Genomic DNA, 22,367 nt, shown 5'->3' with positions numbered 1-22,367 from the left:
TTATGTTGTTCTGTTAATATCTGTGAGAGGTACAACTTTGCAAATGTACTGAACCAGTTTGCAGGAGAGATGTTTCTAGCCCTTTGGGCTAAGTACTCATGAGTATCCCTCTGTTTGCACCAAAGGCGCTCAATCATCTGTGCATGCTCCAAGCGTTAAAAAATAAAGAACTAGGGGAGTGCACCCCACAATAACAAATTAGGCCACTCCAAATCATAAACCCACACATCCAGGCGAGTGCCTTCTATAAAAAGGCATTGAATTATCTGACCCAGTGCTTCGTTTTTCCCACAGAACACTGTCAAATATGGCATACTCATACTAACAGCCAATATATAAATAACAGTGCCATCTCATAGAGGATATTCTCCTGCATGTGTGGTGTGATTTGGGGGTGGCCCAAACCTTATTTTGGCTGCTATTAGCATAGTATGTGCACAAGCAAAGCAGATATGATTCAATGCTATCTCAAAGAGAATGCTCTTGGATGTGTTAACTAGGAAGCTGTGTGTTGAGGTGGGATGTGCATAGGCATGGCTGGTGTGCATGAACATACAAAGATAGGCGTGTGTATGTGAATGGCTGGGTGGGTGTTTGTGGATGGGTATAGGTAAGGGGTGTGTGTGTGTGTATGATTGGGCATGGATGGTGGGATGTGTATATGGAGATGAACACATGGGGAAGGGGGATTTGTGAAGGAGACAACCAGGGAGATGGGGAAGAGAGATATGTTCTTGTTGTGTCCATATTAGGTGTTTAAGAGGAGTCTTAGTAAGGAGGAACATGGGTGAGGCCACCCTCACTTTCAGTGATCATGTGTCATACTTTGGACACATAATGACAAGACACTATTCGTTAGAAAAGACAATAATGCTTGGAAAAACATGAGGGAGTAGAAAAAGAGGAAGGCCAAACAAGAGATTGATTGATTCCATAAAGGAAGCCACAGACCTGAACAGGGTGGCTTATTTCAGATGCTCTTGGAGGTCGCTGATTCATAGGGTCGCCATAAGTCGTAATCGACTTGAAACCACATAACAGTACGTAGGGACAAAGAGAACTACTACAATAATTATTGTACAGAAATAGAAGATGACAATTAAAAAAGTAGAACAAGTACCCTATTCCAAAAGATTAGAGAAATCGAAGGGAAATTCAAACCAAGAGTAGGGATGTTGAATAATTAACAGGAACACACTGTCTGAGATGAAATAAAAGGAAGATGGAAGCAGGTAGAGGGAGGTATGGCCATGGGGAGGTGGTGAACTACCATAGAAGATGAGCTACGCCTTGTTCCTTGCTTCCACTCCTCTCATGGATGGGTTCCTCATTGCTCATCTGCTGTGCCCACTGGCCTGTCTGTGTTGTTTAACTCCAGATCGGTACACAATAAGACCACACTAATCCATGATCATGGATGAAGGTGCTGATTTGGTGTGCGCTACCAGGGCCTGTGTGGGTGAGCTGGGAGGAGTTGATCTGACCCAGCTTGCCCACCTGGATACTTGGTGCAACACCAGCACAGGCTGCAGAAATGGGGGGGGGGAGTTGCTGTGGTCTACAGAACTTCCAACTTTGTCACCAGGAAACCACTTTGTCTTGGAGCTAGCTGTGAGACCTGGTTTAGGGCCAAGGTGACAGTTAAATTAGGGCTTTTGCTGGTGTATCCTACACCTGCTGCCCGGCGGCTTCTCTGACCAAGCTGGGGGAGGCTGTCTCAGCTGTGGTATTGGGGGGCCCCAGAAAGATAATCCTAGGTGATTTGTGTCCATGCTGGGGCTGCCTCTGATGCTTCGGTTCGAGACTTCATGGCCTCCATGATGACCATGGGGCTGTCTCAAGTTGTAAATGGCCCAAGACATAGGGCAGAGCACACCCTTGACTTGGTTTTTTGCTCTAGATGGAGAAAGGGGTGGTCTGGAGATGGGGGTGGTGGATGTCACCCCATTGTCATGATCAAACCACTTCCTGGTAAGTTTAGACTTACGGCTCTGATCCTCCACTGCAGAGGTGGTGGGCAGATTAAGATGGTCCGCTCCCAGAGACTAGTGGAATCCACTGGATTCCTGAATGCCCTGGGGGAGTTACCAGTAGATAGAGCAGGTGACCCTGTTGACTCCTTTGTCACGCTGTAGAAGAGCGAGGTGTGTCAGGCTCTTGACATGGTTGCCCCTGAGTCTGGCATTGTGGAGCCCAGCTTGCACCTCGGTACACCAGTGAGCTAAGGGCAATGAAACAGCCTGGATAACGGCTAGAGTGCAAGTGGTGAAAGACGTGCTGTGAGACTGATCAAGCACGAGTAAAACAACCATGCCTACTGTATGGCACTGAGGGCGGCGAAGAAGGCCCACTTCTCGGACACCATCGCATCCTCACATAGCCATCCAGTGGAGTTTTTCCATATTGTCGGGTCTGTTGACATCAACTCCATGAAATTGAGTTAGTTTTACACCCTTCGGAGGCCCCCAATTGTTTGCAAGGCACTTTGGTGGTGCAGTTGCTTGCCTTCATTGCAATCTTGATGCCCTATCTTCATCTACTGTAGTCCCGAGTGAGGTGTCCAGTGTAACATCTGCTGCAACTTCTTGGGATCGGTTTCAGTTGATGCGGCCTGATGACGTGGACAAGGTGCTTGTGACGATGTGACCAGTAAGGTGTCCTCTTGACCCTTGCCATTCTTGGCTTATTAAAGCCTGCCAAGGGGGTTTGACCGAGTGGATCCACGGTGTGGTCAACGCGTCGTAGTGAAGGGAGTTGTTCAAGCTACCCTGAAAGAGGCAGTGATCTGACAGCTCCCTAAAAAGCCCACCCTGGACCCACTGGTTTGTGACAAATAGGGAAGGTGACTGAGAGGGTTGTGGTGCAGCAATTGCAAGTACTCTTGGATCATTATCTTGACCCATTTTAGTCTGGGTTAAGGCCTGGTTATGGGACTGAATCGGCCTTGTTCGCCCTGAGAGATGACCTCTATTGGGAGAAGGACAGGGGGAGTGCAACCCTGTTACTTTTCCTTGATCTCAGCAACTTTTGATACTATTGATCATAGTATCCTTCTGGGCTGAGTTGATGAGATGGGTATTGGAGGCACTGTTTTACAGTGGTTCTGATCCTATTTGCAGGGTCATTTTTAGAGAATAGCATTTGGTGGTTGTCTTTCGGCCCCCTGACAATTGTGTTGTTGGGTGCCACAGGGTACCATGTTATCCCCCATGCTGTTTAACATCTATATGAAGCCCTTGGGAGTAGTCATCCAGAGATTTGGGGTGAGGTGTCAGCAGTATGCTGACGATACCCAGCTCTATCTCTCTGTAACATCTGAATTGGGAGAGGCCGTGCAAGCCTTGGACCACTGCCTGGCCTCTGTGGTGGGCTGGATGAGGGCCAATGAACTAAGTCTGAATCCTAGCAAGACAGGGGCGCTGTGGTGTGGTGGTTCCTGAGTTTGGATAATTGGTCAGTTGCATGCTTTGGATGGGTTGTACTCCCTCTGAAAGAGTGGTTCTCTAGTCTGAGGGTACTCCTGAATCCCTCTTTGTCACTGCAGGCCCAAGTGATCTTTGTGGCTAGGGATTTTACCAGCTTTGGCTGGTAAGACTGCTGCAGTCATTTCTGGACTGGGAGAGCCTGATCACTTGTTGTCCATGCACTGGTAACCTCCAGGCAGGATTACTGTTATGAGTTCTATGCGGGGCTCCCCTTTAGGCTGATCCGGAAGCTGCAGCTGGTGCAAAATGCAGCAGCAAGACTGCTCACTGGGGCAGAGTATTGCCACCATGTCACCCCGCTGCTGAAAGAATTGCACTGGCTTCCTATTAGCTACCGGGCGAAGTTCAAGGTGCTGGTTATGGTGTACAAAGCCCTATACAGCTTGGGATCAGAATACCTGAAAGACAGTCTTACGCCTTATATACTCAGTGGATCATTTTGCTCTGCAGGTGAGGGCCTCCTGCAGATACCATCTTATCAGGAGGCCCATTCTGCACAACATAGGAAGCGGACATTTACTGCAGTGGCACCTACCCTTTGGAATTCCCTCCCCTTGAATATTAGACAGACACCATCTCTGTTATCTTTTTAGCACCTACTGAAGACCTTCCTCTTACAAGAAGTCTTTTCAATAGAGACCTTATCCCAGTCTGTCTGTGTTGGAATTCCTTTTTAACACGTTTTTAAATCTTTTATTTTTTTTTAAAAAAAAGATGTTTTATTTTAATATTTTTTTAAAGATTTTGTTTTAATATATTTTAAAGTCTCTTTTTATGATGTATTAGAGTGTTTTTAGTGCTTTTGTTTGCTGGCCTGGCCTCCTACTGGGAGGAAGGGTGAGGTATAAATCAAATGCGGACAGGAGGAATGGGAGGCCATGAGAGGGTATGTGTATGCATTTGTATGTCACGACGGCTGAAAGAACTATGCGTGTGCATGTGTGTCTGTGTCTGAATGGGAGGGGGACCTGTGTGTTGAGGTGGGAGAAGGGACATACATACACATGGGTGGAGATCAAGGAGGGGGCATACTGTACGTGGCAATGTTAAAGTTGGTTACTTTTTCCCAGTTCCTTGTTTGCTCAAAAGTTTGAAACATCAAAAAAGAATTGAAGTTCATAGCTCCCCAACCTCCAATGTAAATGTTGGAATACCCCATATCATATACATACATGATTGGGGGGCTTTCCCTTTCAAACACAACAATAAAGCTATTCAATCAAAATTATTAGGCTTGCAAAATGCACATAAATGCATGGTTACGTCATAAAACCATGAAAAATAATTAACTGGGTGTGCCAAGTATGCTTTGGGCTAGGACAAATCATACATCCAAGCTAACAGGAGAGGGCATGCCTGCCTGCCTGTGTGTGTGTGTGTTGGAAGGGGTAAGTATGTGCAGGTGGAGGGTGAGTGTGTTGGGAGGGGCGAGGGAATCAGCATGCCTGTGCATGTGTCGGGAAGTGAGAGGGCACAGGTTTGTGTGGGACTGGGATTCATGTAGAGGGAGGGGTACGTGTGGAGGGACAGAGATCTGGAAGGAGGTGTATTTGGGCGTGGACCGAGGACAAGGGAGACCTGTTTATGTGCGAAGTTGAGAGAGGTGTGGGTGTAACTGCATATGCATGGTCATGGAGTAAGGTGGCGGGAGACTGGGGAATGTTTGTGTATTTAGTTACCATTTATGGAAAAAATTACAATAAAATATTCATTTTGATGAATTACCTGGCACATGTATCCACCTGCAGAATGAAGGAACACAATAAAATGAAACATTAACTTACCTACCTATTTAAACCTGCTTTCAAAAATGACAGAAGAAAATTTGAAGTAAGTTTTAACTGTATCAAAAGCAACTTATTTCAGTTTTTGTTTTCCAATGGCTTGGAAGGAATATTCATGTGTCACACAGGTAACCAAAAGGGTCTTTCTTTAAATGTTAGCGTTTAGATAAAGCACAATACATCAGGGCATGGAGATGAGGCAAACTTTTCCTCTGTGGGTGCGAATTTCAGATCAAAAACAAATGATCAGAACACATGTCTAGTTTAAATGGTATTTGCCTCTCTTCTGGGAACTGTTACTGTTTTGGGTGGTGGTAAGGGTATATTAACAGATAAAACAAATAAAATTAGTCTTAAACAGATAAAATCCCCTGAAACAGCAGGGAAGGGCCAAGTGAGTAAGTGTGTTTGTGTGTATGTATACATGTGTGTGAGAGTTGAGCTACAAATACAAGTTTCCTAAAATGCATTTATTTACCATCTACAAAACTGGTTTTCCTACCTGGTAAATGGTTTTTTTTTTTTTTTTTTTTCAAAAATTTTTATTCAGATTTTCATAAAACATACAAGACAAAATCATAAAACATTCAAAGACAAAAAACAAAATCAAAAATAGTTAAACAAAAAAAAAAAAGAAAAAAAAAACAAAAAAAAAAAATAAAGAGTAAAATATTGACTTCCCATTTGTCAAAGATCAAATCAGTTATAAGTCTATAATATATAACAATCCTGTCTCTTAAGTCATATTATAAAATCACTTTCCTCCAGTAGTTATCTTACTTAATCATCAAATCTCATAAACATTACTTTATTCTTTCCACAAAAAGTCAAAGAGAGGTTTCAATTCTTTAAGAAATATATCTATCAATTTTTTTTTTCCAGATAAGCATATCGATTAATCCATCTCATTACTAATTATGATAATCTTATTGTCATAACCATAGTCAAAATAAACATTTCAATTAATCCATCACATCAGAATCTGTTAGGTTCAGTAATTTCAGTAGCCATTGTTCTATTATCCCTATTAGTTCCATTTTCCATCTTCCATCTTCAGTAGTCTTGTTAAGTCCAGTAATTTCAATATCCAATCTTCCATTATCAGTATTCCATAATAATCTTGCTGTCAAAGCCATAGTCATATAGTAAGAGTCTGATGGGAATTACCTCTATCCCAAATATTTTCTTGCCATCCATTCTGAATAGGTTGCTGAAATACTGCTGTAAAATCATATCTCTGTTCTTTTTTTCAAAATACACTGGGTCATCTCTTAAAAGTTTTTCCATTGTCACATGGCTGCAGTTAATTCCATAGATTTTCTCTATATTGGGCTCCATCACATCATTCCAGTCCAGAAGATTATCCATGCCATTGATAACTTTATCTCTAGAATCTTCATTAATTTCTTCAGAGATAACATTGAGTTCCAAACAATAGATTTTATTTCTAAAGTCCATAGACTCCAAATCTTGTTCCTGTTCCACGTTTGTTCCAATCTCCGGGATCTCCTCTCTCACAGGGACCCCTGTTCCAGTCTCCAGGGTCTCCTCTCTCACAGGGACCCCTGTTCCAGTCTCCAGGGTCTCCTCTCTCACAAGGACCCCTATGTCTTTAATCTCCTGTGTCTCCAAACAATAGATTTTGTTTCTAAAGTCCATAGACTCCAAATCTTTTTCCTGTTCCACGTTTGTTCCAATCTCCGGGGTCTCCTCTCTCACAGGGACCCCTTCCAGGGTCACCTCTCTCACAGGGACCCCTATATCTTTAATCTCCTGCTTCATTTTACTCAATTCAATTTTCAGCTCCTTACAACCCTGTCGCAGGTTTTGTTTCGTTATCTCAATCTCATCCATTATTTTCTGAAACATAGTTATTTCCAGATTCTCAGCCACTTTCTTAATTGCCATTTTAAAAGAAAAATATAGGAAAACCACTTCTTATTTCAGCAACAATTGGGTTAATACTCCAAACTTGGTGACATCACAGTATAAACAGAGCAGACAGCCTTATCTCTCCATGCTTAAGTAAACAAAATGCAGTTCCCAGGATCGAAACAATTAATGGCGGTTGTCAGGAAACAGATTCGTCAAAATAAAATAGACCAAAAAGAGAGTAGTCTCAGACAATATAATATTCTTCAAAATAAAAATCTGGAATAGAAATCCCTCTTCTGTGTATATCTTTAGAATGCAAATCCAGGACAGCTTTTTGCAACAAAAACAGAGATAAGCTATTAATTAGTGAGTAGCAGAGAGAAGTTATGGCTCCCCAGTGAGATGTCAAAAACCGATCAATCTGGCAAATCTCTTTTAAACAGCAACAATTTAAGTCAAGTAAAAGAAAAATATAGAAAGAAGGGTGCTTGCCTGTTAGTGCGTTCTCTCTTAGAAGATAAGATGAACGTTCGCTTTATCAGATAGAGCTTGTTGTTGAAAATCCGTCCCACCTTCGTCGGCTGGACCTCGTCCCATAAATTAATGAGATCTGGTCGTCCCAACAAAAATAGGCTTTGAGGTTAATCTCTTCGTTTCTCCCTACCCGGGAGAAGTTTAATCAGTCAAAAAAAAAAAAAAACCTGACTGATATATCTGAATAAGCTTCTTTTGAGGCAGGAGCCCGTCTCAAAAGCAGGCACAGGCTAAGTCACCCTTCCCGGAAGTCGTAAATGGTTTTGCCTGTATGCAGGAACACAGTCAAATGTAACATATTCTCTAACTTCTCTACCTAAGTTTCTAATACTTGAACAAATATGACACTATGGTCTGAGTTCATCATGTTCTATAAGGAGGCACCTAAAGGGGAAGATCATGAACATCCTCGTAAAGCAATTTATTTTTGAGGTGTCAAGTATCCTTTGCATTGTCAGTGGTCATCTACAAGCTAACAGATTCCCTCTGTTAATAAGAGCTCACGTTACTTATTAGTTTAATGAAGCTATTAACGGCTTTCCACTACAAGAAGTCCCAAAATGATTTTCAAGCACAAAATACAGTAATTATACAGCCACAAGAGTGGCTGTATAGTATACTATAGCCAGCGTGGATTTTTCACATTCCGCAATGTTAAATTGAAAATACCTCCCATGCCATTCTGATGCTTCCCATAAGATCATTTCAAAATAAAACCTTACCAAACTTACAATCCTGAACTCAGAAACGCTTGCTTAATAACCCTCTCAATTTTCATGGCGATACACAAAACCATCAGAGATAATTGAGAGTTCAAAGTCTAAAAAAAAGGGGGGTGGAACCTAGAGCCCTTTTGGACTTTTTTCTCTGAGAGTTCTCATAATCTGTTGAAATTCATTAAAAATCAGCCATGTTCACAGAGTACATGTAATCCTCATACTGACCTTGCCCCATACTCTGACCATCTTCTGCAGTTTAAACGTTTTTTAAATGGCTGGCTGATTTTTAATTAATTTAATAAATTTTGGCTGGGACCCAATGACAACGCGGAGCATGCTCAGTAAGAACCAACTGTCAGAATTCTAAAAGCCTCACAGCTGCTGGCCTTGGCTAATAAGAGGGCCACACCCACACCAGACTTGATTTCACTAGAGACAGTCATGGCTTCCCCAAAGAATCCTGGGAAGTGTAGTTTGTGAAGGGTGCTGAGAGGAGACTCCTATTCCCCTGAGAGAATGGTTTAACAGTCAGCCACTCTGATTAAAGGTCTGTGAGAGGAACAGGGCGTCTCCTAGCAACTCTCAGCACCCTTCACTAACTACACTTCCCAGGATTCTTTGAGAGAAGCCATGATTGGCTTTGAGCCATGGCTTTGAGAGAAGCCATGATAAATTGTTTTAAATTGTTTTTAAAAGATGTGTTCTTAAATTTGTATATTTGTTTTTAATGTGTTTCATTATTGTATACCGCCCAGAGAGCTTCGGCTATGGGGCGGTATATAAATACACTAAATAAATAGATAAATAAATAATGATTGTCCAAAGTGTAATAGAGGCCTGGTGTGGATGTGGCCAGTGACAGCTTTGTTTTAAATTTGGGTGGGAGGTAGGGTTGCCAGGTTCAGGGCCTGAGACTGACCATGTATCTTTAGGAGAAGAGAAAGTCAGCCAAGCGCAGATGTTCTTGCAACATTGTAATGGGAAAAACCACAAGATGGAAGTCTCCCTCCTGCACAGCTTTTAAAGACGGAAGACTTCTTGGTTGCCAGGCCCAGCCTCCAAGAGGTCTTCTGTATCTTAAAAAGCAGAGAAATTCACTAATAGGCAAAAACCCTTGCGGTTTAAGAACGTACCTATAGCCCACAGATACCAAATTCTTCCAAGCTACACAGCAAGTGGATTGGACTGTGAAAGACCAACCCAAATTGTGTTTGCATTTTGACAAATTTGTAGGGCAGTCCAATATCTCAGAGAGGTCAGGTCTCCTGCTCCCCTGGTGCATTCACTATAGCTGCCCAATTTCCCTGCTTTTTAAAGTTTGGTAGAAATATCTGTTGGCTATAGGTACATTCTTAAACCGCAAGGTTTTTTGCCTATTAGTGAACAGAAACACATAAACATATTAAAAACATCAAGTAATCATGACGAAAGTAGTGTTGCTTTACTCCCTCATTGACATTTCATCTACATGAACAAACCCTAAAGAAAAAACACTCATCAATTTTACAATATTAAACTTGGTAGAGAAGAGATTTCAGGTGAACCACTACATAAATCCAGAGGTCTACAACATGGGGGATCTCGTAGGAGCAGTGATTCATACTATGTTCTGGGGCACTCTGGCATGCAATCAGAGAGACCAATATGTGCCTTGAAATATTGAGCCACCAGAGGTATGTTGGATGTATCCACTGCACAGATCTCATGGAGACCTATCTAAACTCTCTGTCTAGATTTCTAATACTTACCAAATAAATGATGCTATGAACATATGAATGAACCATGAATTAACTCTGATTTTAGATACAATGCAGAGCTAACTATGAACTTTAACAGCAATCTTTACAAGCCATGATGCTCCCCAGCTGTGGCCAATGGCCGTAAGAAATGAAAAACAACTGAGGTGGCATCAGTTGGAACTCAGAATACTTGTATATGCATAATTGTGATGTCAAAGATCTTTATCTTAAAGGTATATCCCACTTTTTTGCTGCAACAGCCTGCAAGGCAGCTTACAAACATGAAATAAAAACAAGAAGAAAAAATAGCCACTATGATTGTGAGTATAATGTGTTCTTTAAGAAAGTAATGGGATCCAGCTTTGCTTACATTTTTGTATTTTTCTATTGGAGCTTATGTGTAACCAATTCAAGTTGTTAAAAGGTTTTTATTTTCCATTTCTTATCATGTTTCATTTTAGTTGTCCTTTCCTTTGTATTCTAGCATTTGTCAGCATCATGCAGTGTTGTTTGTATTTTGAGTAGATATATGTGTGAAGTTCTTTCCGTATTTTAGAATCTACTCTGTAATTGATTTTAATGATGTTTTTATATATACTTTTGCAGGTTGCCCTTGACAAAGGGTTGTGTCAACACCCTGTCAATACCCGAAACGCGTTGGGCTGCAATAAAAAAATCCTCATTCCTCTCTCTCTGCGGTTTGCTGTTGTTTGGCACCTCGAGGGCACTCTCTCTCTTTGGCTGGAGCAGCCTAACTGATTGTAATATACACAGCAATATTCCTATGAATCTAGGGCTGTTTTCATCCTTTGCCATCAAGTACTCAAGAAAAAGAAAAAAATAGCCACTATGATTGTGAGTATAATGTGTGCTTTAAGAGAGTAAAGGGATCCATTTTTTTCAGATCACTTTAAGTTATCCCTTTATTTTACCATTTAGCACTAAGCACCAATTCTGCTCTATACATTATTATAATTGCAGAATATGCAAACTCTTATTTCATACTGCATGCAAACCAACGTGCTTCTTTATTGCTGGCTGGGTAGAGAACACAAATGAAAATGAAAAGCAGAGCAAAGGAAAGTCCCAGGGGTGGAGTCTAAATGTAGCCCATAATACAAAGTTCTAATATTTAACTCTTCAAGGGTCATGTTCAGGGCCGGCCCCATGCATGGCCTAGGGCACCAGCCTGCCCCGGGCCCTGGCACTCCCTTTCTGCAATTCGCAGCAGGATTGGTACTGCGGATCGCAGGGTGGGAGATCCCAAGCCACTTGCCATTCCTCCGCTCTACTTACCTTTCTCTGTGCTGTTTTTTTGGCAGTGCGCCTGCATGCACAGTTTTGCCATCAATCAAGATGGCGATCGAGGTTTCACTAAGGGGCTGAAGCCTCTGCCGCCATCTTGGTTGCTACCACTCACCATATGCTCAGAGGCACATTACCAGATTCTTCCAAGCTACACAGCAAGTGGATTGGACTGTGAAAGACCAACCCAAATTATGTTTGCATTTTGGCCAATTTGTAGGGCAGTCCAATATCTCAGAGAGGAGTTCAGGTCTCTGCTCCCCTGGTGCATTCACTATAGCTGCCCAATTTCCCTGCTTTTTAAAGTTTGATAGAAATATCTGTTGGCTATAGGTACGTTCTTAAACGGCAAGGTTTTTTGCTTATTAGTGAATTTCCCTGCTTTTAATCTGGGAGGTAAGAAATGGCAGCTGTGAGTGTGGAGTTTAGAACACTGACAGTTGGTTTTTACTGAGCATGCCCAACACTATCATTCAGTTCAGTGCAAAATCTCTTCAATTAATTAAAAATCAGCCAGGCATTTAAAAAACTTTTAAACTGCAAAAGATGAAGGTCAGAGTATGGGGCAAGGTCAGTAATAGGATTACAGGTACTCTGTGAAGATGGCTGATTTGTAATGAATTTCAACAGATTATGAGAACTCTGAGAGAAAAATGTCCAAAAGGGGTCTGGTTTCTTTCTCTTTTTACACTTTGAGCTATCGATTCTCTGTTTTGTGTATCACCATGAAAATATAAAGGGTTGTTATGCATTTCTGAGTTCAGGACTTTAAGTTTTGTAAGGTTTTGTTTTGAAATGAGCTTATGGGAAGCATCAGAATGGCATGGGGGGCATTTTCAATTTAACATTGTTGAATGTGAAAAATCCATGCTGCCTATAGTATACTGCCACTCTAGTGCAGTAAGGCTGATACAGGCCTACCTCAAACTCGTGTAACATGTATACCCGATTTAAGAATTTGTAAATGTGTAGCTATTTATATTTCTTTGTATTTGAATCAGTGAGTTATCAATTGATTGTTGCTTCTGTCTCTTCCTCCCCCCTTTTGCTATGATTGCACAGGAGCAATAGTATAAATAAATGAAAAATCCTTGTACAGAGGATATCACACTTCTAGATTTAAGTACTATCTTTTGTCAGTAGCTACAGCCACGGTGGCTCTTGCACAAAGTGGAATGGAGGCCCACTTGAGGTATTTTCTCCAACATGCCAGGAAAAGCACATAGCAATCTCAGTGGCCAGGCGTTTCATTCTCAATAAATGCATGAGGAAAGCTGCTGTGCCTCGGCAAGAGTGAAACATTTCACACACTTCTTGCAATATGGTATTAATATAAACAAAATTGCAGGAGGCAGTTTGGGCCACCAAGCTTTGTTGAACGTGGGGCAAGAGCAACTCCTGTTTGGGTTCTTTTTGTTTGTATTCCACAAGGAAGATAGAGTTAGGGTCCTCCAGCTGTCTAGGCTTGCCTACCTTTACCTGTGCTCTTTTCTACCCAATGTTCTTCCGTTGTAAACTGATATGCTCAGGGAAGCTGATCTGCCCCTCCTTCCTTTGTCTTCCTCCTTCGACTGTCTGCGGATAATAGAGACATCTTTGTCCTTGCTTTCTCTCCTGAGCCATGAGGGCAATACCCAAGTCTGGGCATTGCACCTCCAACTTAGTTAGAACTAGGTATGCCTTTCCTATCTAGTATGTATTTCTGTAAATAAAGTAGCTTTTTTATTTTACTAAGTCTTAAATCTCAGTGTTTTAAATGCAGGGTAAAAGCCTGCTTCTTAGGTAAATACACACACTGGCACAAGCAGCTCAGCCTGCTGAGTTACTTTGCATATCCGCAACACTCAATCACACACTCTGAAGAACGGTCACTATCTAAATACTGACATCCATAACTCCCTCCTATTGCCACTTTGCTTGCTTCACCCTCTAGCTATTTTCCTTGCTGCATGGCACGCATTCCATTGACTCCTGTCCACAGTCACCTGTCAATCAGAACCCACCTGGCTCAAAGGCCTTTAAAACTAGACTGTTGCCAACATTCATGGTCCCACTCAACCTGCAGCAGATGCCAAAAAAATGCCAGTGCCAGAGGTGATTAAGAGTTAGTTTTGCTATGTTAGTTTGGCCTAGCACAGGAGCAATTAAAACCCTACACCAGAACATAGATCTGTTTCCATTTTGATCTGTATAGTTGCTGTTCCCACCCATCTCTGTATTTTATATACTCCTTTTAAATAAACCGCTGAATTAGATTTCTGGGCTGTACTGGTTTCTGGACACTCTCAAGTGCTGGTTGTCCCCCATGTTGCTAAGCCCTTTTGGGCTACACTACTAGGTGTTAAAAGGGTCCAGGAGAGGAGGATGGCTGAAGCTGTCCAGCAGAAGACTCAACTTTCAGCTGGATGCTTCTCTGCATTTGAGGAGACCATCAGAAGGAAGTGAGAATCCCATGGCCTTTGCTCTAGTTGACACATATGCAAGTGGTGACAAGCAGAAAGAAAATTAGGATGGAATATTCATTTCTACTGGGCTACCCTACAGGGTTGATTCTATTCACCACAATCCCACCCTCCCTTACAGTGAGAAGGAAGCAGGGGAGTTATTTTAGTCAACTATTTCCGTAAAAACCCCAAAATACGAAGAGAGGGAACACACTTCCATGCATTATAAAGATAGTCTACAACATATATTCACAACAGTACCAGAAGAACTTTTGAAGATAGCATCTGTTGACAAACTTATAAAATTTGGTAAATGATCATCCTGAGTTTTAATTTTTAAAAAGTTGCAATTTAATGTAGATCTGTAATCCCCAAACCATAAACTGCATCAAAACAATAGTTTTTGAGGCTCACAGGACATGTACACAACACATTCATTTTCCCAGTATTTTGCATTAGTTTTCTCAATCAATTGTGGCCATATATTCTACATAGCTATGCAACGTCACCTTGCCCAGCTCTATTCATCCCATCATTAAATAATCACTGCTATTCTGAGAACTGCACAAATCTTATAAGACAATCTTCCTCTAGCTACCTGCTCATACCTCCCTTTTGCTTCCTTCAAATAGGTATAGAAGCAACTTCCTTTAGAACTCAAAACATGCAAACAGAACAAAGTGGTACAAAAAAAGAAAGCTGAATCTCTGTAGGTGCACATTTCCAAAGGGCTTGGCCATTTAGGATTTATGCAAGATTATATCTCCTCAATGTGGTTTGCTTCTTGCTATAATAAGGACGTTGCTGACTAATAATGCTGAAGAGAAACTTGTTGACCAACAAAACTCTTCTAAGATTTATCCCAGGGCATGAAGGGCTGTGGTCTTCCGCATCAGTCGCTCAGTCAACGGTGAATTTGGTCTGAGTTCATCACGTTCTATGAGGAGGCACCTAAAGGGGAAGATCATGTGCATTCTCTTAAAGCAAGTTTATTTTTGAGGTGTCAAGTGTACTTTGAATTGTCAGTGAGCATCTACAAGTTAACAGACCCCTTCCATTAAGAGCTCAAGTTACTTAGTTGGGCGAAATACTGTTTCCCAAAACAAGAATTCTTTGTGATTTTCAAGCATAAAATACAGTAATACAAAACAAACATATTAAAAACATCAAGCAATCATGTTGAAAGCAGTGCAGCTTTACCCCACCTTGACATTTCATCTACATTTAAAAAAAAACTAAAGTGCTTATCAATTTCATGATATTAAACTTAGTAGAGAACATATTTTAAATGAACCGCTACATAAAATCCAAAGATCTACAACATGAGTAATCTTGCTGGAGCAGTACTGTGCACTATGATCTGGGGCATTCTGGCATGCTATTAGAGAGCCAGATGTGTGCCTTGAAAAATTAAGCCATCATCAAGGTATTGTTGGATGTTTCCACTGCACAACGTGTCTTGCAGTAGGGAGACCCCATGTAATGTTGATCCTACCCTCTGATAAATATACAGGCAATTATACCATCCCAAGGAAGGGATTAATGCAGTCCACACTACAGTTGTGAGGGAATGCCAGAAGCATCATCACTGGCCACAAAGCATGGTCCTTTCCCTGAACTCTGACTGGGCAAAGAAGAGAATGGAATGCCAGGCCATATTATCTAGGGTTTCCTTCAGTTGCAAGGACAATGTCTGCCAATTGTTTTGGGAGCTGACCAACAAAAGTTGTTTAAGAGTGAAATATGACTCCAGTTTTAATCCAGAAAAAACAGCTATGCCCTGGGAATGAAATCTGTGCTAGATTGTTGCTTCGTCGGGGAAAATTTCTACTGCCCTTAAAACAACAGGGTGCATTTGAGCTACTTTTCTCTGGGTTCACCCAACATTAGTGCTGTAATGTTTAAAGGCCTGGCATCAAGCCAGGTGGCCAGAAGCCGCACAATACAGCGGTGGACCTTTAAATGCTTTAGCAGCACTGTGGAACCAATGGAAAAGGAGTCCTAGGCTGCCGGCCACTATGTTAAAATGCTCTTAGCTTTTGAGATAAGCATATAAATCAAACTGGCACATTGCATACTTGAAATATTTTTAGTTTATATTGTGCAAATAAACTATACATGCATTAGTTACAGGGTACAATGTGTGCCAGCCCAGTTGCAACCTCATTTGAACAGCTTATCAAAGTTAAGAGTACAGGTCTGTGGTGATGGGAAGCTATTTTAGTCATCACAAAGCCAGCCACAATATTGTGCTGGCCAGCAATACGCAAGTCATACACCAGTTCTGAGGCTGCTCCTGTCGTAGTAGTATTGACCTATCCCCTACTACAGCAGCCTAGTCCGCTCTAATGGGCACCTTGCCAAAGCAGAATGTCCACATTCGGAAAGAGCTATCAACAAGGAGTGCAAATATTTATATGCCATAGAGAATAAAATCATTTCTGCTGGGCAGAGATTCCATCCTTCCTCTCTTCACTAACTATTGCAATTCATCACCTATGTTTATGAATAAATCCCTATCTCTAATTCAAATAAAATTCAGAAGTTTGTTTTTTAGAAGGTGGTACTTACCTAGCAAGTTTTTGGTTGGCTTTAGAGTTACAGTTTAAAGCAGCGTGAATCAGGAACTGGGCAAAAATATCTCTCTGGGGGAAAAAACCACAAATTATGGGGGAGAAGTTTCACTTTATAACCACTTATACATAAACATATGAGAGACTGGCAACTACATCGCGTTACAGAGGCATGCCCTTTGTTCACTTGCTTGTTAGCTCCTTTAATGTTAAGTGGAACAGGAAATTAATACTGCAGCCCAAATTCCTCAAGTATGCTGCCAAAAAGAGTGATTTAACCAAGACAAACGAAGGCTCATTGTCTACCATCACTGAAAAGCAGACTATACCAATTTACTTCTGTTATATAGCACCTGTTACTACTGATCACAGGGAAATAAAGTAAGATGGGATTTGTGGGATAACACAGAATTGCATATCCGTTATCTATTACACTTAGTATAATGGAACGGTGACAAGCGTGAGCTGTAAAACAGGAAGCTCCTGGCTCAAATCGCACATTGCCCAATTTATCAGATGGTCTTGGGCAAGCAGGTAATATAAAGTGCTTCAAATACTCAAACATTCTTTAGAGGAGGGCAACAAGGATGATCAGGGGACCAGAAACAAAGTCCTATGATGAGACTAAAACAGCTGGGCATGTTTAGCCTTGAGAAGAGGAGACTGAGGGGAGATATGATAGCACTCTTCAAGTACTTGAAAGGTGGCCACACAGAGGAGGAACAGGATCTCTTCTCGATCATCCCAGAGTGCAGGACACTGAATACTGGGCTTAAGTAACAGGAAACCAGATTTCGACTGATCTGGAAAAACTTCTTAACTATCAGAGGAGTACGGCAATGTTCATCATAGTAGTCAGAAGAGGACGACATTTGCCCTCAGTGACACACCAGAAAAAAAGTGTTTTAAATAGTGGGCAAGAATGCTTGCTTATTATGTCTACATCTCTAGAACTCCTGTTCACTATGAAGTGGAACAAGAGCGCCTGCTGGCATGAAAGCATACTTCTAGCCAGGAGTGCTCAGGATCCAAGCTTTGCGTGTCTTTATGGAAGACCACAGAACAGATCTGACAGGGAGTATTCAACTAACCTTAATACAATTATTCTTTTTAGAATTTGTTTTCGAACCTGAAGCTACATCTCCGCTGTGCCCTCACCCATTCCCAATGATACCATTTCCCCTCCAGCCTCCATTCATATATGAAAACCACTCCTCCCTGGGGTACCAACAGTGAACAGGACAAAGTCAGCAAAATGTGCATCAAAAATATTCCCTCACTTGAGCATTACTCCCTCCAATTTCAACAAGTTGGTAGCGAATGGGATACAGCAATTCCACTGCCTTGTCGTAATTGCCATTCTCAAACTCTATAAATGCTTGCAAAAGAGGCAGTCCTAATTTTGGAACCAAGTTTAGCTCATGGTCTTCATCAGGTGCTCTGGAGAAGAGAGAGGGAGAAGTGACAAAAGCCAATTACAAGATTAATAAACCAAGATTAATAAACCAATCATTTGCTGCTGTTGCACATATGGATCCAATTAGCAACTCTGGCAAAAAACCTGAACATCCCCCATTTAACAAAGATACTAGTATATAATTACTGTAGGAACTGTGTTGTAACCAGGCTGTCATATTTGACCCTGAAGGTCTTCTACCACTGACCTGTTTTTTTGTTTCTGCTGTTAAGCAACACTCATTTTGTTTGGCAGCATAATACCCAATTCATACTTTGATGTGTTCTGTTTGTGTTCAGAACATCTTAAAAGCATGAAGAGATGAGTTCTTGTAGATTCACAGGGACACTTGGATGACACTGAGATGCTGGGGAGCTTCAGCCATTCCCAGGACTTCTGAGACCAAATCCCACAGGGTTATATTCAACTAAGTCCTACTCACAGTAGACCTACTGAAATTGATGAACCTAGAATGAAGTTAGTTGTGTCCATTAATGCCAGTGAGTCTACTCTGAGTAGGACTAGCACTGAATACCACCCATAGTGTCTGATTAGGTGATCAATTCCAATTAAGCAGTTTCACATAGCAGTCTCCCTTTGAAATCTTTTCTGGCTGGAGTATGGGAACTTTAAGGTCTGCGACAGAATGTTGTGGGAGGAGGACATGCTTCCCCACTGGTTCCTGAGTATTACCTTCTAAAGTGTCTCACCTGTGTCCATTTATCTTTTGTGTAGATCAACCTGTTTGACCTCCACAAATAGCAAAATGGTATTGTTGGCAGGTGTTGATATATATTACAACAGATGATGTGCAGGTGAATAAGCCCTTGATACCATGGCTCTTGTTCAGTTCCACAACAGTACTGGAATGCTTTCACTAACTCACTATAGAAAATAATTGTCCCCTTTTAGGTACTTATTTACACTATTAATCTTGCAATGCCCATTTATCACCAGTGGCTAGTTGAGGAATAGGTCACATCCATGTTGATTGGCTCTTATCTGAATCCCGATAAGACCGAGGTGCTACTCGTGGGAGACAGAGGAAGGTTGGGAGATATTGACTTGATGTTCGACGGGGTGAGATTGCCCCTAAAGGACCAGGTCCGCAGCCTTGGGGTTGTTCTTGATTCCAAGCTGTCCATGGAGGCTCAGATCTCGGCAGTGAGTCGGGCAGCTTGGTATCAATTACACCTCATACGTAGACTGCAACCATACCTTCCTGTCCACCAGCTCCCATTGGTGGTACATGCCCTGGTCACCTCTCGTTTGGATTACTGTAATGCACTCTACGTGGGGCTACCCTTGAAAACGGTCTGGAAATTACAACTTATACAAAATGCGGCGGCTCGACTACTTACAAACTGTCGCCGCCAGGAGCATATTACTCCAGTGCTGTTCGATCTGCACTGGCTTCCAGTTGTTTTCCGGGCCCAATTCAAGGTGTTGGTATTAACCTTTAAATCCCTATACGGTCTCGGCCCAGTTTATCTGATGGAGTGCCTCCAACGCCACCAATTATGCCGCCCCACAAGATCAGCCACACAGGGCCTTCTCTCAGTCCCACCAACTAAAACAGCTAGGTTGGTGGGGACGAGAGAGAGGGCATTCTCAGTGGCGGCCCCCACTCTCTGGAACTCCCTCCCATATGATCTCCGGCATGCCCCTTCCCTGAATGTATTCCGCCAGGCCTTGAAGACCTGGCTTTTCAGACAGGCCTTTGGGACTTCCGGGGAGGGTTAATCACTATGATAAATTGCCTAGTACTCTGTACTGTCATTGTTTATAGTTTTATAGTTTTATCGTTGTATTGTTTTACTATGATGTATTTTATTGTAACAAAGATGTATGTCGCTAGAGTGGCCAATGGCCAGATAGGCGACACAGAAATTAAATTATTATTAGTATTATTATTTATTTCATTAGGTTCTATATTCAGTTTTGTACAGATTGTATGGCTCTTCCATTATTTGGAGTATGGCCTCACTCTTGAAAAAAAACCTTACACAATTATTTCTCCCCCATCAATTTTTTAGTTATATGACATCTACGTATTTAGGTGATCACACTATGTATCTGATGAAATTATTCTAGCCCACAAATGCTTATGCCAGATAAGGACAAATCTTTGGTTTTGCTTGCTGCAATCAACCGGCAAGGCTATCCAGGTTCAGACAGCAAGGGCACAATGGGTGTGTGTGCTATGTGTAACTACTCCCCAACACTGGGATCTTCCTTCTACTGCAGATTTACGAGTGCCTGAGTGCCTTTCTGGGAGCACTGCAAAACCTCCCAGCTTCGGGCTCAGCATTAAGTTGGGAAATAGACAAATTTCAAAAATTTAGATGAAATCTTATTATATTATGATTATTTCCCCTTGTGATTCCTGTCCTGAGACTTCTGGATATTTCTGGGCTACACATCTTAAGCAAACAATCATATCCTAACAAATATGTTTTGTGTCAGCTGGCAAGAAGTTAATTCCGAGATTAACAGCCCAATTCTCTCCTGCAGTAGTGAAAGTATACCATTTGAAATAAGCAAAATAGAGATGTCCATCAACCCCACTTCCCTCTAGAAACAAAGGAAAATCTTCTCCTTGCAGATCCTCCTAATCAGAAGCAAGGCTGGTTAGGGGTTAGCGGCAAGGTTGCTATCAATCCTTTGTGTCACTTCCCCAAGTCTTATAGCTCCACGTTTACACTGATTAGGAACTGTAAGATTTCCCCATGTATTCAGAGGTCACTCAGTTCCTCTGAAAAAGCCCCTTGAATGGCACTCCAGTTATGTTGATGGTAGTGCAGGGGATCAGAGTAACCTGAGCCCTAGAGCAAGGGGACACTAAACCATCTTCTCCCCCCTGGCCCCCCAAAAGCTGTTGCTTCTTACTGGGCCAGTTCCTCAAGAGTTGTTAAGAGATCATGAGTAGTGTTGTGGTCCTGGGCCCCTAATGAAGACATCAGAATATGAGCATCATTGAAAATCAGGACGTGATCTCTGGCATGCTTCTTGGTCAGCTGGTTCACTGCTTTCCACCTGTCACCGACTTTCAAACCTAGGAGTAAAGTCACATATTTAAAAACATCCAACTTGGAATTAAAAAATAAATAAAGGGATATGGCCCTTATTCTTAGGTTATTCACCCTTGCTTGGAAGTAGGACCCACCAGAAATAGTGGGGCCTACTTTGGAGCAAAGATGCATGGCATTTGGCTGTAAATCTATTGATTACAAAATGTTTTGTTATACAGACTATACATTCTACATTCATATATTAACATTTAGGGCCCTTCCAGCCTGTTTTATTGTGGACATATTCTGCAAAATGTTCTTGACACAAACATGGTGCATTAGTGGTGGATTTATTCTGCTTTATGAGTTGTTCTGCAATCTTTTCCAATTCTATCACTTACTGCTGTTCGGAGGGGCTATAGCGCAACAAAAGAGGGACAAAACATCCCATTCAAACATTTCTGGTATGAAAAGTTACAAGATTTCAGCAGGAAGCTACAGGATATGCACTGATTAGAAATGAAGCAGCGTGACCACCCCAAAATGTTCGCAGGCCAAATAGTACCTAAAGCAGGATTGCCCATGACTGCCCCGATAGCATCTTAAGCACAAATCATCATAATGTGCAATTAAAAGGATATCTGGAGGGCCCTTATATGGATTCGTGTCTTGACCATTCTTGCACTGGAAGTTGCCTCTAACCCAATTTGGCTGGTATGGGTACCTAATCCATTACAACAAAAACAAAAAAGAGGGGAACAGAGAGAAAGCAACCCAAAAATTTGTGAAGCTTGTTATAGTAGCTCACACACAATATTATCAGGCCCGTTCTTTTTCACTCTTCCTTTCTTCTATTTAATGCAGTAGGGAAGGGAGTAGAAGCCAGAGAGCAGAGAGATTCAAGGCAAATAAAACTGTTGCCAGCCTAAACACGCAAGAACACAGTTATTTTAACAGACATTTCTCTCCCATCAGAAAGCACAGTCAAATCTTCAACTCCATTCTCCTGACAGAGTTTGACTGGCCCTGCCTTCTTACCTGTGAAGAGGAAATCTTCCTCCTGTTACCAGTGAGTAAATGTTTTAGATCCTCCAGGAAAACAGGAGAGGAATGAGTTAACGGGAAGGCTGAGTGATTAACCTTGGCACGTTACAGACACAGCTGTGGGAGATTAGCTCTTCACACTTTAGCCCATAAAGCCGAGAGCTAGAGAGCAGCCTGTGTGGGGCTGTAAAAGGAGACAAAGGTGTTGATGCGGAGCGGTATGCTGGCAACTTTGTTGGTGACTTGTGCTAGTGAGTGTTTGAACTCTACTAATAGGACCTGTTGGTGCTACTTGCCAATAAAAGTCCTTCTTACTTGAAGTGCTTCTGTGTGTGACTGGCATTTACTCTACATTACTGGTACTTGGCTATAGACCTCATAAAATACACGCTAACATT

At 41.8% G+C, this 22,367-nt stretch overlaps 1 protein-coding gene across 5 annotated transcripts in view; it reads right to left on the bottom strand.

Moving 5' to 3' along the window:
* Window positions 1-14,212: 14,212 nt before the first annotated feature.
* TTC38 (tetratricopeptide repeat domain 38) overlaps window positions 14,213-22,367 on the bottom strand; it is a 36,272-nt gene continuing 28,117 nt past the window's right edge. For all 5 annotated transcript variants that reach the window (XM_061582472.1, XM_061582474.1, XM_061582470.1 and 2 more), the window contains 4 exons: window positions 20,804-20,969; window positions 17,739-17,898; window positions 16,457-16,530; window positions 14,213-14,836 (listed from right to left, as the gene is read on the bottom strand). In XM_061582472.1, the coding sequence (XP_061438456.1) occupies window positions 14,743-14,836; window positions 16,457-16,530; window positions 17,739-17,898; window positions 20,804-20,969 (494 nt within the window). In that variant the 3' untranslated portion in view covers window positions 14,213-14,742. The remainder of the gene's footprint in view (window positions 14,837-16,456; window positions 16,531-17,738; window positions 17,899-20,803; window positions 20,970-22,367) is intronic.

Source organism: Rhineura floridana, chromosome 8 (assembly GCF_030035675.1).
Source record: "Rhineura floridana isolate rRhiFlo1 chromosome 8, rRhiFlo1.hap2, whole genome shotgun sequence".
Lineage (NCBI taxonomy): Eukaryota > Metazoa > Chordata > Lepidosauria > Squamata > Rhineuridae > Rhineura > Rhineura floridana.
The sequence above is the reverse complement of the archived record's forward strand: the minus strand, read 5'-3'. Positions and strand labels throughout refer to the sequence as shown.